Raw genomic sequence first — 15,391 nt, forward strand, 5'->3', positions numbered from 1 at the left:
GAAAGAATCAAGAGAAAGGGAAGGATAAATAAAGTGGTTAGAGAAAGATAATATTTCTTATAGAAAGAGTATAGATTGGGATTTGTTGCATGCCTAGGATCTTACGTTGTCATCCTTTCCGTTTTGTTATCCTATGTATGTCATAAATGAAGCAGGAGAAATCCTTGGGCTTTTCTGAACCCTTTAATCTTAAAAGTGAACAAGAAGTGGTATAGAAAGGGGCCATTTGCCAATGTAGTAGTTATATATATATATATATATATATATATATATATATATATATTTATATATATTTGCCGCTGAAAAATTTCAAAATAATATAGGGATTTTTACATAATTGCCACTGAATTCAGAAAAATAATAATATCATAATTGGTAGTGGAATCATTGCAGTTTTTAAAAATATCACTTTATTAGTTAAATCTAATTAATCATGATTAAAACATAACTTCAGTTAAAAAGACTATTTTGCCTTTGCATAAATTATTAAACATAGTTTATAAACTATTTAATACTATAATACAATGAAATATATCTTAATTTATATGGGATAAAAATTGTTGATAAATATATTTTACACTCTAAACTTAAAAAGGGAGGCATTTTAGTCATAGATATGTGTCTATTAGCTTAAGTAATAATCTTTTAGGAATATTCTTATTAAAAACTAACCATCATGACAATTCTAAAAGAATCTAAAGATTTTTAGTGATAATTCTGATATTTTAAAGAATGTAATATTATAATTGTCATTATATTCTTTAAAATTACATAATTCTCATCAAAATCTTGTCTTTTCAAAATTGCCATTATGGTTGGCTTTTTGGTTAACAAACACATGCAAATGACTAAAATACACTTCTTTCTTCAAGTTTAGAGTATAAAATATTTATTTAATAATTTTTATCTTGCATAAAAAAGATATTTTTCCTTGTTCTATTATGTTGGCTAGCTTTTGAACCACTTTTAATAAATTATACAAGGGCAAAATAGTTTCTTTAAAAAAAAATTTAAGTTAGGTTTTAATTATGATTAGTTAAATTTAACTAATGCCATGGTATTTTAAAAATAAATACAAAGATGTTGATGACGATTATGATATTTAAAAAATCAGTAAATAATTATAATGTTTTAAAAGTTTTTCGTGGCAATTATATATAATTTTTTTCATATAAGGCTAAAATAGAAGTAAATGAAGAATTTTTGACTTGCCATATAATATATATATATATATATATATATATATTATGAGAGGATGCTGAATATTAATTATAGCAAGATCATAATAACATCTCTATACAAATTTCTGGGCCCATCAAAGGGGCATAAATAATTATTAAATTAAATTCTCCTTACATTTTTTTATAGGAGCCTTTCACTCTGTGAAATATTTAAATGCAGAATATATATTGATAGTTGCTATACATGTTCCCAAATTTAGCTTAAATAAATCCAAATGTGAGGTATGCCAACATCTTTGAGAACTATCCATCCCCAAGATCAAGGGAGCTTAGTAGTTCCACTTACTACTTTCATAAATTTAATAGATATGCATGGAAAGCATAAACTCTTTTACTAAATTAGTCCAAACTTGCTACCGGATCAGATCAGCACAATCTCGAATTAAGATCAAACAATCGTATAAAACTTCAGTAGAATAGAATTTAAGTACAAGATTTGCTACGAATTTATTGACAAATTAAAACATCTCCACCTCATCATCAAGCTTCATACAGCTTGGCATCACAAAAAATCCTAGCCTCGAACACATGGCCAATATGTATATCACTCGCTACCAGAGAAGCAATCTCGTGGTAGGAGATGAATCCACGTCTCGAACCCAGTGGAACGTCGTACGAACTTGGTGCATTCGGGTACGTCGCAGCGCATTGTTGGGCGGTTCCCCTTTTTCTCCCACGTTCCGGGTTGCAGAGGATCCTCCTCTTGTATCAAACCCCCGCCAACCCGAGCTCAACGCATTCCCACGGGACGTCACTAGAGCGTGTAGCAAATAGTAGAGTACACGTGTCAGCACGAGATGTGAACTCGTCGATATTTCCAATCATTAAACCCATCAATGCATTAAAAAGAAAAATCCGTACGAAGGAAGCCACTCGGCCGACGAACTCCCAACGATCGCGATTGTCCACAAGTGCGCGCTGGATCGATCGGACGGTGGCCGTGAGCTACTGGTGGGCGTTGACTAGGGGGGGAGAGAAATAAACAAAGAGTAGATCGAGCTCGATCGAAATTTCGGCGTTCATAATGAAAATCCCCGCACAGTAGTGTTGTCAATTGGGAGATTTTTATTCTTTCTTTGGTACTAAATCTTTTCCTTCCGCTTGAAACGTAGCCGCAACTTGCAAGTAGACAACCACAACCACCTTTGGAATCCAATCGAACTAAATAAATTTAAAAGTAAACTAAGCGCAAAGGGAATAAATCTATATGGTCAATTCCTCGCCAAACATGCCCTTCGACTTTTTTAATTTCTAAAAGACGTAAATTGTTCGTTCTCAATGTTTGTCTCTTTTGACGCCTACGAAGTTGTCTATATTATCTCAAACAACATCCCCCTTCTTTAGATCTCTACTCACTTCCGATGGCTTCCACCACTCTCTCTCCAACAAGCCAACCTCTCGTTTCGCGTAAACTTCGACGGCACCACTACGGCCGGCGGTTGCGCGTGTTCCAGGCCGCATGCCGCTCGGCGGAGGTAGAGTCGCCGTCGGTGGCATTGGCGCGAGCGAGGCCGGCTAGTGCCGCGGCCTCGCTTGCGAGCATGTGGGAGGAGATCCAAGGCTGCAACGATTGGAACAACCTCGTCGCGCCTCTCAATCCGATCCTCGGCGACGAGATCGTGCGGTACGGGGAGTTCGTCGCCGCGTGCTACAAGGCGTTCGATCTCGACCCGAGGTCGAAGCGCTACTTGAATTGCAAGTACGGGAAGAGTAGCATGCTGAAAGAGGTCGGCATGGAGGCGCGTGGATATGAAGTAACCAAGTATATCTACGCCACCGCCGACATCGACATCCCTACGCAGGCCGGCGCGAGCAGCAGCCGTTGGATAGGGTACGTCGCGGTGTCGAACGACGACAAGGTCAGGAGGCTGGGAAGGAGAGACATATTAGTCTCCTTTCGCGGCACCGTGACGAACACCGAGTGGATCGCCAACCTCATGAGTCCGCTGACGCCGGCGCGGCTCGACCCTCACGAACCCCGGCCGGACGTCAAGGTCGAGTCGGGATTCCTAAGCCTCTACACGTCTGACGATAGCACCTGCAAGTTTAGCCAAGGGAGTTGCAGAGAGCAACTGCTCAATGAGGTCTCTCGTCTAGTAAACAAGTACAAGGACGAGGAGGTGAGCATTACATTGGCCGGGCATAGCATGGGGAGCTCCTTAGCTCTTCTCTTCGGCTACGACGCCGCCGAGCTCGGCATTAATAGGATCGGAAGGCAAGGAGAGATACCCATCACACTGTACTCCTTTGGAGGGCCAAGGGTGGGTAACTTAGCGTTCAAGGAGAGGTGTGAGGAGCTAAGAGTTAAAGTGCTAAGAGTGGTTAACGTACATGATCCAATAACTAAGCTTCCTGGGGTTGTATTCAATGAGAGTTTTAGTGTTATAGGAGGAAAATATGAGATGCCATGGAGTAGCTCGTGTTATGCTCATGTTGGAGTCGAGGTGGCGTTGGATTACTTCGACATGCAGAACCTTGCATGCGTTCATGATATAGAGACGTATATTGCACTAGTGAAGCGCAACAAAATGGTGCAGGTTCGAAGGGATGGCGAAGGTCTTGTTCCCAAGGCGAAGAAGTGGGTGAGGGAGAGGAAGTTTGATGCATGGGCATGGCATGATGCTGCAAGGCAGGTGGGTTATCTTGTGCAGTCTCTTGGATTTGAGGTATAAAAGCTGTTATTAGTATATAGATTTTCTAGCAATACTTGTGAATAGAATAATACTCTATTCAATTATTTCGTTGTATAATATATTGATACAAAAACTTCAGTAGATCTAGGGGAAGAGGTGCATATATGTAACATTCATTTATGTGCAAATTGACTACTTCTTCATGTAATTAATGTTGTATTCCAGCTCGGAAAAGCTAATTGGGAATTATATATTTATAATATACAAAGTATTTGTCAAATATATGAATCTTGAGTTCAGATTGAAAAGTAAAAGATTTGACCGACCCAAGTAATTAACTACATATATATAACGTCTGACTTTGAATTAATAAGGGCATGATATTGCCATTGACATTTACTGCCATTGTAACCTTTTTATATGTAGTAGTGCTCCTTGATGTGTCCGAGTGATCTTTAGAAGTCTTTGATATATATGTTAGATGTCAATACGATTACTTGGGTGCTTAGCCAAACTTGCAAACCGACGACCGACAACATGGACATGTTGAAACTGGTGGATTATAAATAACTAGGAAAATGACTTAATAAGTAGCAATTTGATCAAACTAGAGTAAGAATACAGATAGACTGACATGCACACTGCTCTCTCCCTCTACAGTACCAATTGATCCATATTGGAGTCATTTAATTGTTCGGCATTAGTGCTGTCAAAATAATTAAGCCCCCCATCAAGGTGGGCACCCTTCATTAATGAGACGAGCTTAATTTATTAGTATAAATTCGAAGTTAATTTCAAGTCAAGCTCAATTATTGCTATGTTCTCTGAGGCTTAGCAAGAGTAAGACTTAGAATGCAAATATATAAAGTAAACTCTAGATTAAAAAATTAAACATCAAATTTGAATAAATTGTAGATTACGAATACTATTTATTCAAATTAGATCTTATATCGCAGATAAATCTAACTATAATATTACTTTTAATTTGACTTAATTTTTTTTAAAAATCTTATCTTATCTCTCCTATTATCAACCTATCTTATTCCACAAATCCATTCTCACTCAAGTTTTTAACTGCTCTTTCTGGTCACTCACCTATCTCCTCTCTCCTATTAACCATCTAACTCTTTTTTATTTATTAAGTATACATTACATATTTACAAAAGTATATATTAACATGTAGTCCTTGCATATACATAGAGATTATATATATACACTACATAGAATGATTAATATGTACCACTGCATACATATGGAGAATAATAATGCATGCATTGCAGACAAGAGAATGATACTCCAATATTTATTATGTTGTGATTTAGTTTATTCATCCATCAACCTACTTTATATCACATTAAAAATAATATCTTTATAAATTCATAAAAGATGTTCTGACAAACATTTTACGTTTGTATATTTGTAATCTTTTGCTTTACATCTGCATAGAAGGATAATAATTGGATCCAAATTATACGATACTGAATCCGCTCCAAATAAGGCTAGATAGGAAATTGTCATATGAATATTAATTCTCTGATCGGAGCTCCGATAAACATATGGTGTTCTTTAATATCCATGGACAACAAATATGTAGTACAATACTTAAATTATGTAAATAAAGACCTTGGATTAGTCTAATTCCTATATTATGTGAATGATACGGAGAGTCTCAAAAGATAATCTTTATACAACTATTATATTTGCTTAATATGTTAAGCTTGTCTCATTTTAGGTGTGATGGTTAAAATACTGTGCTCTATTTTTCAGTATTAAACTATCATAATTGAATACCAAATGTTATGATTTGTTACTTCAGAATAAGATTATATTATTTTTTATTTTATTTTATAGTATGTTGGTTATTTGTAAGGAATTCAAATGTCGTCTATTATTTGACTAAATTTGAGTCTGAGTCCAAATCCAACAAAATTAAATGGAATATTTCTATATATCTGTCCGAATTTGATTATGTTATTATATCCCCTACGTTAGAGCTGATCAAATGGCCCAGTTCACCTATACCTGGCCCAAGCCTGAACTACTAATGGGCGGCACGGGCTAGCCCTTTGCTTGCCTAGTCCAGCCTAGAAGTCTGCCTATTAGCCTTATTCGAAGGCTCGAACCAAAAGCCCGCTAGTTTTGGCCCGCACGAAAGCTTGCCTGTTCGTCCCCCAACTAAGTCCGCCATATTGCTATAGTAAAAACCAAGATGATTTTGATATATATATATTTTAAAACCCAATACTCTCTACTTTTAAATTTTTTTTAACATATTAATTTTTTATAAAAAAGGAAGGTATATAATTTTTTTTAATAAAAATTAACGGTAAAAAATTCTAAAAATAGATAAAATTTTTTTTGATAATTCGCAAGTGGAGCCGGCCCAGCCATCTTGCTCTCTTATAGGCTGACGAGCGGTAACGGTCTAGATTATTATAGCCTAGCCCGGCACGACCAAAACCACTTGCAAGCAGGTTGACGAACATAATGGCCAGCCGGATTGATCGACTTGGCCCGTCCAATAATCACATCGACCCTACCCAGGACTATGTAATATCATTGTGGACTAAGATACCATCAATAACCGGTAACCAACGATGATCAGAATGCTTCAGTTATGAGTAGTTTCTCTTCAAGACGTATGAGTAATGGTGATGCATAAAATGAAATTGTTTTTCCGTGATAGGACGAATGATGTTGAGTGTCAATTTAACTCCAAGTATATCTTAAAATGTCCAATATGTCCAAGAAGTATTAGCAGGCTCTTGCAATTTAATTATATTTTATTTTTTAAATTAGTATATAAAATTAAGTGTATATATTTTTTTAATGGTCTATACATGTAATTTATTATAATGGAGTACATATGATTTACATATATAGTAAATACTAGAAACTATTATTATAAATTAAAAAAAACTAAATATAATTAAAATGTTAAAACTCCTAGAATTAGCTAATGGATATATGTCGACGTCAATAATGTGAGTAATATTTACTTTCAAGCAAAAATAGGAACGAGGATGATCCACGGCACAACATGCCGACAACATGCCGAGTGAACTTGTGAATTACCTCGAGTCAAAGTCAAAGTCAAAGTCAAACGGTCAAACTCAAATCTTAGTTTGATTGGGAAATTCAAATCCTCCACTAGACAAACCAAATATTATTCAAAAATTTAAACTCAAGTCAACGAGAAGTAGAAAATTATAAAGACAAAATAGAATAGAAAAAGTAGCACGACTAAAAGAAACTATGGTTTTTTCCTTTAATGTGGAAATTAAAAGTTTCGGTCCCACAATAGCAATAAAACTACAAATCCATCTAAACTAAATTAGTATATATTAATAATTCATAGAAACATGAATGATTTACAACACTTTAGACACTTTATAAACAATGAAGTTCGCATCTCTTGCTTAAAGTTCGTCAGAGTTAACTACTCCATGGTTAGATATCTTTGTATATGGTATGTGGTACATTGCTATAGATCAGTTTTTGAACTCGACATTGGTCAGTAGTAGTAGTCGATATAAACTCTATAATAGCTCCTTCTGTTCTCTTGATTATTTTCAGATGAAGAAATAACACTCAAATATGTATAGATGTTTATCCTCATGCTAGATATGAAATAAGCTCCATGAGCAAAACCGAGGACACCTCACTCAAGATATAAAGATTCGATCCTCTAGGTTGTATATGGTCATTGACAACTCAATTTAGCTCCTTCAAATGCTTTACGACGTAAGTGAAAGAAAACAACACTTGGAAAAATTGCTCTCTTTGTTATGAACTAGATTTAAACCGATTTGGACATAAGAAAATCATAAAAGTTTAGATAGTAATAGCTTCGTGTATTAATATTCTAATGGCTTTGAATTCACCTAAATTGTAGTGGTGATGAAAAAGATATAAATAAAAGAGTGAAACAAGATCAGAACAGTAAAATTTCGACGTTGTGACAGTTGTAGGAGGGTGGTGGACAGCCAAAGATGGTGGTGGAAGGCCATAAGGTAGGGTGGCCTATGGATGTGATAGTGGTTATGAATTTGAGGTAGAATTATAATTTCTAACTTAGATATGTTCTTAGGAAAATATACGACTATGATTAATTTACTTCTACTCATAGATTATTTTACTTTTATTCTTAAGAGTCTAAGGCTAAAATATAATTCTTAGTTTTTCATCGGATGCTTGATACTTAGATATTTGGATGAATAAATAAAAAAGTCCAGCCCTTCTATATATAGAGGTCGGATATAATGAGTTCTACTCAGATTTAGCTCTAAAGATTTATATTACTCGAACTAGGACTTCTCTTAGAGGCTTACATGACTTAATTAAACTTACTTTAGCTTCTTACTTAACTTAATTGAACTTGTCTTACTGACTTACATGATTTAACTAGATATATCTTAAGAACTTACATAAGATATAAATATAAATCAATTAAAAACTAAATATATTACATCCATCGAGCTCAATGTCTTTATGAGACGATCCGATTTAACTCGATTTACATCACTCTTAGGTGAAAGACATTTGGAACGATGGATGCTTTGCTCGGCCTTCAAATCCCATAAATAATTATGGAGGAATTATTACAATATGTACTAGGAGAATCCCCCCCAAAAAATTTACCAAGTTTGAACATGTTTTTAAACTTTTCTTTGTTGTCTCGGTTAGAACTGACCATAGCTCAATTTGCACCAAACTTATATTCTTTAAATGTTTCAGGCTGAAATTATGGTGCTGTTCGCGCCTAATAGAAGTCAGCTCGCACCTATACTATATTTCATTGTAGTAAATGCTGAAATTGAGTTGTTTTTTTACTTCAATGGATTCTATTTTCTATTCTCTTTATACATATAGTTCTTTCACAAATAGTATGACTTGATTATATATTATTTTTACAAGTATTTTGTCTTCACGCATTTTTAATTACATAAAATTGTAGTAACATAGAGTCTAGGTTGAACCTTGAATCAGAAATTTCCAAATAAATGTAGCCAAAATTGTAACACCCCAATTTTTTTTTAAAAAACTGACTGACGCACACGCCAAACCCTGCCACCCTTTCCGCCGTCCTCTCTTCTCCTTTCTTCTTCTTCCTTTTCCCTTGCCGCGCACGCCACCCTCCCGACCTCCATTATCTTCTTCTTCCCCTCATCATAGCCATCCCAACCCTTATTTTCTCCTCTACCGCACTACCTCTCTCCCTCTCCTTCTCGTGGGTTGCCGACGCCGGAGCCGACGAAGTTGAGCCAGCGGATCGCGGTAAGCCTCAACCTCGTCGTTAAGTTTCAGTAGCTAGCTCCCCTCCCTCTCACGATCGTCCTCGGCGGCCAACGACCCTGCATTCGGCCGTCGGTCCGAGGGCTCCGGTGGAAGGAGAGAAACCTTCCCTAGACGGGCTTCGGGCCCTTGATGAAGGGAGGAAGGACCCCTATGGCCGCCGGCCATGGAGCGCGCCTCGCCGCCGTCGAGCCCTCATTCTCCCCTTTTTCCTTTTTCTTCCCTTTCACTTACTCGTCGGCCTCGTGCTGCGCCGCCGGCCTCGGGGCCACGCTGCCGGCACCGTGACCTCGTGGGCCTTCTCTCACCTCCCTCGGTCTCCTTCCCTCGGAAGGAGATGGTGTGGGAGGGTGGGGGTTAGTTTAACCCCCACCCATCCCCTTTAGTGGGCTGCGCTGGACTGCAGCCCACTAAGCCGATTTTGGTGGGCTGCAGACCGCAGCCTACTAACTCAATCTTGGTGGGCTGCGGATCGCAGCCCACCAATCCAACCCTTGGTGGGTTGCGGTTGGACTGTAGCCCACAGCCAGCCTTGGTGGGCTATGGTTGGACCCCCAGCCCACCTCATGCAAGGTTTGAGCCTAACCTAATACCCTTAGTCTAGTCTATTTGGGGCCATTCCACTTGATTAATAAGCCTAACCATCCCTATAATGACAATTTATTATTAGGATAACATAGAATTCACCCTAGGAGACCCTTGACTCATATTTATGCCTAAACATAAATTCTCTAATAAGGAAATTTATTTTATTAATTTGCTAATCTTACGTATACAAGTCTAGAATAATGTAGTTATAGTTATTATACCTTCCATGACATTATAGGAATGTTAGTATTAGTACATGCATTTAGTGTACTATGATGTATCTTGACATGTGCAGTTATTGATAGATTACTCATCATGATTTATGAGAATGCTAGCATATGCATTAGTAATGATGTTCTACATGTATCTTGTATGATATACACTTGTATAAATATTTATTGTGAATATATAATGTAACGATCATGATGACTATGACATACCTTATACACTGACAGACACTACACCACTTCTACCTATCATTAGTAGTCGGGTTTTGACTAGGCAGTGCCCTTACTCACTCAGCCCAGGGTTAAGGGTAGAGTGTATCTTATATGATTATACTATTAGCGATCTACACTTGAGGTCGAGAGCCTGTATGGCGTTTAGGTAATTATATTGGATAGTCAAGACTATATTATAATGATAGAAGAACATGATTGTGAAGCTAGGATATATCTCTAGCGGTACTCGACGACGCAGGGTTAGGGCGTCCGTTGATGAGCCGAGGGCTCCCGATTTTTCCGCTGAGAGCGGTGATGATTTAGAGAGAGTGAGATATAGGCTTACGATCGGGGTCCTTAGTCTGATAGCCACAGTCTACTAGTCACATGTAGTGTTGGATGATTATGTAATGGATGATTGTTTCTTGAGAGTATTTACCCTGTGTGGTGAATAGCTCGGTGAGCTATGATAAACATGATTAATGCCTTGGTAGGCACGAGATGACTAAACTATTCTTTTATTCCTATGCATAACATGTAAACATTATAATTGAGATTTGTATGAATAAGAGATTGTATCAAGCTTTATATCTATGTGGACTTATCCTGATACGTCTAGGAACTAGTATGTTCCAGGATAGTGACTGGTAATTTTTATCGATTGCATTGATTTAGTAACTCATGGTAAGTCATTTCAACAAGCATATTGTTATTGTTAGCAAATATAGGCACTCATTAAATATGCACATGTGGTTTCATTATTTTAGATTGTATGGATCCTACTTGCTGGGCTGTGAGCTCACTATCTCTTGGTGGCATTATTTCAGAGCTAGGGGACGCATGTACGGGTAGCGAGAAGTAGCTGCCTTTCTATTTCAGTATGTCTATTAGTTGTATTGAGCCCCTGTGAGGGCGTTATGATTGGCGTTGTATTTTGGAATTTAACATTGTATTTTGGATGTGTATCTAGAAGGCTTGTTGTATCCAGACTCTTTTGGTTGAGTTTATTTATGGTATGAACTTGTACTGTTGTGTGTCTTGTGAAATCCTATTACTGACAGGTCATGTGATGCACCGCATGGGGGGATTTACCCACACGGTTTACATATGTATTTAGAAGTTTGGGTGTTTCAATAATAATATCAGAGACTTGATATACCATCTATAAACAATTTCATAGATTAGTATAAGCAATCATTAGCTTGTTTAACAACAATAAGCTGCTCATCAAATCAAATCAATAATACATGTTATATATATCAAAACTAAAAAAGTGAAAATAAACAATATACAGAATAAGAAAATTAATATCCCCTGAATTCAAAATAGTTACAATAATATATCAAGAGATAAAAAAAAAAAATACTTCAATGTCGATCTAAGGCTTCTCGAAAAGAGGAGACCAGATCGGTCGAGGATGTTAGGGCAAATGGATTGGGGAAACACCAATGTCGGCAATGACAATGGAGAATGAGGAGATTGGTAAGGCACCGTTCTCGGTGGTGTTAAAGGCGAAGAGGCGATCTCTAAATCAGAGACAGCTTGAATTTTTAGTTTTATTTAATTTAGCTTTATTCCGTTTAATTAGTTGGCTTGACAACTTGAATAGTGCTCTATTAAAATTTAAAATCTATGTAAGGCTTTTTTATTTGATATTACTTTTAGTATTAGTGTTGTATTATTGTTATATTTACTGGTTAAATTTTAAAATTTCTAGCTTTAGTAATGTTTAATTTAATTTAACCATTAAAGCTTAATTCAACTTGAATAGTTCTTAGCTCGGCTCGACTTGATCCAGCTTGGTTTAAGTATGGCTCGATAATAACTTTGAGCTCGGCTTAGCCCCAATCTGGTTTGCCTCGAGTTGAGCCGAACCGAGCTTGAAGCTAAAAAATAAGCTCGAAATAAATTTTGAGCCGAGCCCGAGTGGGAGCTGGCTCGCTTAGGCTCGGCCCATTTACACCCCTAGCTTTTAAGTCGTGGTGACCTTGAACAATTTAACCTTGTATTCAGGAAATTGGCGACACATTTAATGCAGTTGCTAGTATAGTGTATCCTTTGTTGAATAGTTTAACCTCATATTCAGGAGGTTGACATAAATCCAGACCTGGGGCATATCCTCAGTCCATTGTCGGTCGATGCGTCTGTTAGAGTTGCTAGTATAATGCTGACCTTGGTTGAACAATTTAGCCTTGTATTTTTGGGAAGCTGACATGAAACTAGACCTTCAACATATTCTCAGTCTGTTGTTGCTTAACATATCTACCAGAGTTGCCAGTATAGTGTGACCTTGGCAGAAACAGTTTAAATTCATATTCAAAAGGTTGACATGAAACCAGATCTTGGGCATATCCTCAATCTGTATTCAAGCTTTAGGCATATCCTTCGTTGGGTTTTGCATACTTCACTCAAGTTTGACATGCATTTTGACTTTGGTCATATTCCTTCAGTCTACCCTCTGAGATGAGCTTTGGACATATCTTCCATTCTTCAGTCCTAGGGTGAGCTTCGATCATGTTATTCTGCTCATATTTGAGAACTTAGATTTTGATCATACTCCACTATTCCCGGTGAGCTCCGGTCATACTGCTCTGCTCAAGTTTGTGTCATACTCCTTTGTCTAAGTTGAGCTTCTGTCATACTTCTACGCTTAGGTTTTCATATGCATTAGATTCCAGGTTTTGGACTCTGTCATGCTTCTTTCTCTACATGAGCTTTGATCATACTCCTGCGCTAGGTTTGAGAATTTGGAAATTGGTCATACTCCTCAGACCAAGTTGTGGTGAAATTGGTCATGGGTCATGCTCCTCTGTCCAGATAAGCAGTTTATCCTCATATTCAAGAGGATGATAGCCGAAATATTGAGTAGGGAAATTCTACCCCATTATGCTAGGGGTGTAATTGAGCCAAGCTTGTTGGTGCCCGGTTCTAATTAAGCTTGAACTGAAAATAATTTGATTTTATATTTGTAATTAAGCTTGAATTAAAATTATTTGAATTTGAGCTAATTTTTAACTAATTTTGAGTTCGAGTTTAATTAATAAGTAATTTCAAGCCTTAATTAATTTATATCAAATTTTAAGCTCGATCAAGTTTGAATTAAATAAACTAATAGGCTTGAATTAAATAAGCTTGATTTAGACTTGAATAAACTAATAAAATTATTCATGTATTTAAAAAATATACTATTCAGAATCTATAAGAACTGAGTACATAATAATTCACTTAAATAAATCTTAAAAAGTAAAATAATATAAAAAATATTATTTATATTATATATGTATCTATCAATAATTATTTCGAGCTTTATGGAACCTATTCAATCGAGCAGAGCTGAGCTGGCTTGATTATTTTGACAGCCCTACCATATGCACTATGTGAAATTGTCAGAACACCAACTTCAAAGAGCTAGGGTTGGTGGCTTGCTTATCAAAGTATCAATAGTCTGACTACATCCAGACCCTCCATGCTTAGAAAGTTGCCAATGGTATTGCTGCTCAAAGCCTTTGGAGAGAGGACATTAATGTGGCCCTCATTTGTGGCCTTCTCTAGCCAACCTTTGAATGTCCAATAGTCCTTGATAATGTGGCCAATAAATTGATGATATGGACAATATAGGGGATTGTTTGTGATGCAGAACTTGCTCTATTCTAGTAGGATTAGGCAGTACTCAAAGAGCTTGGGAATTATTTCTTTCTTGAAGACCTAAACCTCCACACCTTCTCTCTTATCAAGAGCAGGCCTAGTGCTACTGATTAAGTTCACTTCTATGCCTGCGAGCCTTTGGTTGGGATGGACTTTCATGCCTCATCCAAGGATTTTGCATGTTTGTATGGGGTGAGGATCTTGGGAAGTTAGTGAAGATTGATAGTCTGTAACGAGTAACTTTCGTAGAATACCAAGGCAGCATAGCATGCCCACAATGTCTGCTTCAAATCATTAATGCATAGTATGCTCAAATATCTCCACCAATTGATATATTCTTCCAATTTCTCATCTTTCATTGCCATAGCTTAGAGAGTTCGTGGAGAGAAACCTCTTTTTTATAAAAACAAGTTGTGACTTAAATTGAGATCTCATTGCGTCCCAATCATGCATAGATTCAGTATGCTATATCACTGGAAAGCCACCCTTTTTAGCAATAGGAATTGTCAGTGCAAAAAAGATGGAAGAAGGGATGCAATATCTCCACATGCTACTTTGAATGAGTTAGGTGCTAGGTAACATCTTTTGATACGTCGTTTGCTATGTCCTTTCAGATATGCAACTTGGTCATGCCGGAGTGGGTAGGCCTTATCATTTTCCGAGTGCCTCTTTATTTTGATTCAACTCTATGACTTTCTCAATGACCATATCATCCAAGAAAAGTTGCAAAGGTAGATAGAGTCATTGAAGAGATTTGCAGCTCAAAGCACCCATGTTCTAAAGATCTAGCATCATCACCTATTTTGTTTAGGATTAGATGTCTCCTATCTTGGTGGCTGCTGTGTTTGTGGCTTGCTGAATCAACACATTCAACAAAGCCATTATGGTTTCCTTTTTCTTCTTTGATGCCATTTTGTTATCTCTCTCCTCAATCTGGCACATGAGTTCTTCCACGACTACTTGTTTAATTATATTACTGGAGAAGAGAGGATTGACTTGATGGGTCAAAGGAATTAGGAGGGGATGATGACACATAGTTTGTCTCTCTACCCTCTTATTGCCCCCTGCTTGGTCATGCCAATCTTCATGCAGTAGAATTTGAATGGTGGTGCTTGAACAACAAATATTCGGAGAGACCTTGAGCTTGTTTAGATTTTGTGGTCTTCACTTGCTTGCTTAGATGGCTGCTTAACATGCCCCTTCTTGTTGTAATCTCAATGCACCATTTTTGAGGGCCTTATGTTTCTCTCGGAAGTATGGAGAAACAGTTTGATAGGCTTTATTATTTATTGGCAAACGAATTAGCCTTTTAGAGTGCCCCAATAGTTAACCTTGTGTGCAGGCCTATTGGATATTCCATGAATGAGATAGACCTACAAGTAGCATAGCTGGCTTCATCTTAATTGCTTCCATGTAAGCAGTAGTAGCTTTGCGACATCACATACGTCTCTCTCTTTGCTTGATGCTTCATATATGTTTCTGGGTCTTTAATGAATTGCTATTGTAAGTGAGCCCTAAGTGGTGATGATAGTTGGAGGGAAGGCTCCAA

At 37.1% G+C, this 15,391-nt stretch overlaps 1 protein-coding gene across 1 annotated transcript; it reads left to right on the forward strand.

Annotated features, from left to right (window-relative positions):
- Positions 1-2,602: 2,602 nt before the first annotated feature.
- LOC140768405 (phospholipase A1-Ialpha2, chloroplastic-like) lies at positions 2,603-4,093 on the forward strand. The gene has a single exon (XM_073108668.1). The coding sequence runs from the start codon at positions 2,603-2,605 to the stop codon at positions 3,911-3,913; it is 1,311 nt and encodes a 436-aa protein (XP_072964769.1). The 3' UTR covers positions 3,914-4,093.
- Positions 4,094-15,391: the final 11,298 nt, after the last annotated feature.

This window comes from Typha angustifolia, chromosome 10 (genome assembly GCF_048772165.1).
Source record: "Typha angustifolia cultivar Huaian chromosome 10, ASM4877216v1, whole genome shotgun sequence".
NCBI lineage: Eukaryota > Viridiplantae > Streptophyta > Magnoliopsida > Poales > Typhaceae > Typha > Typha angustifolia.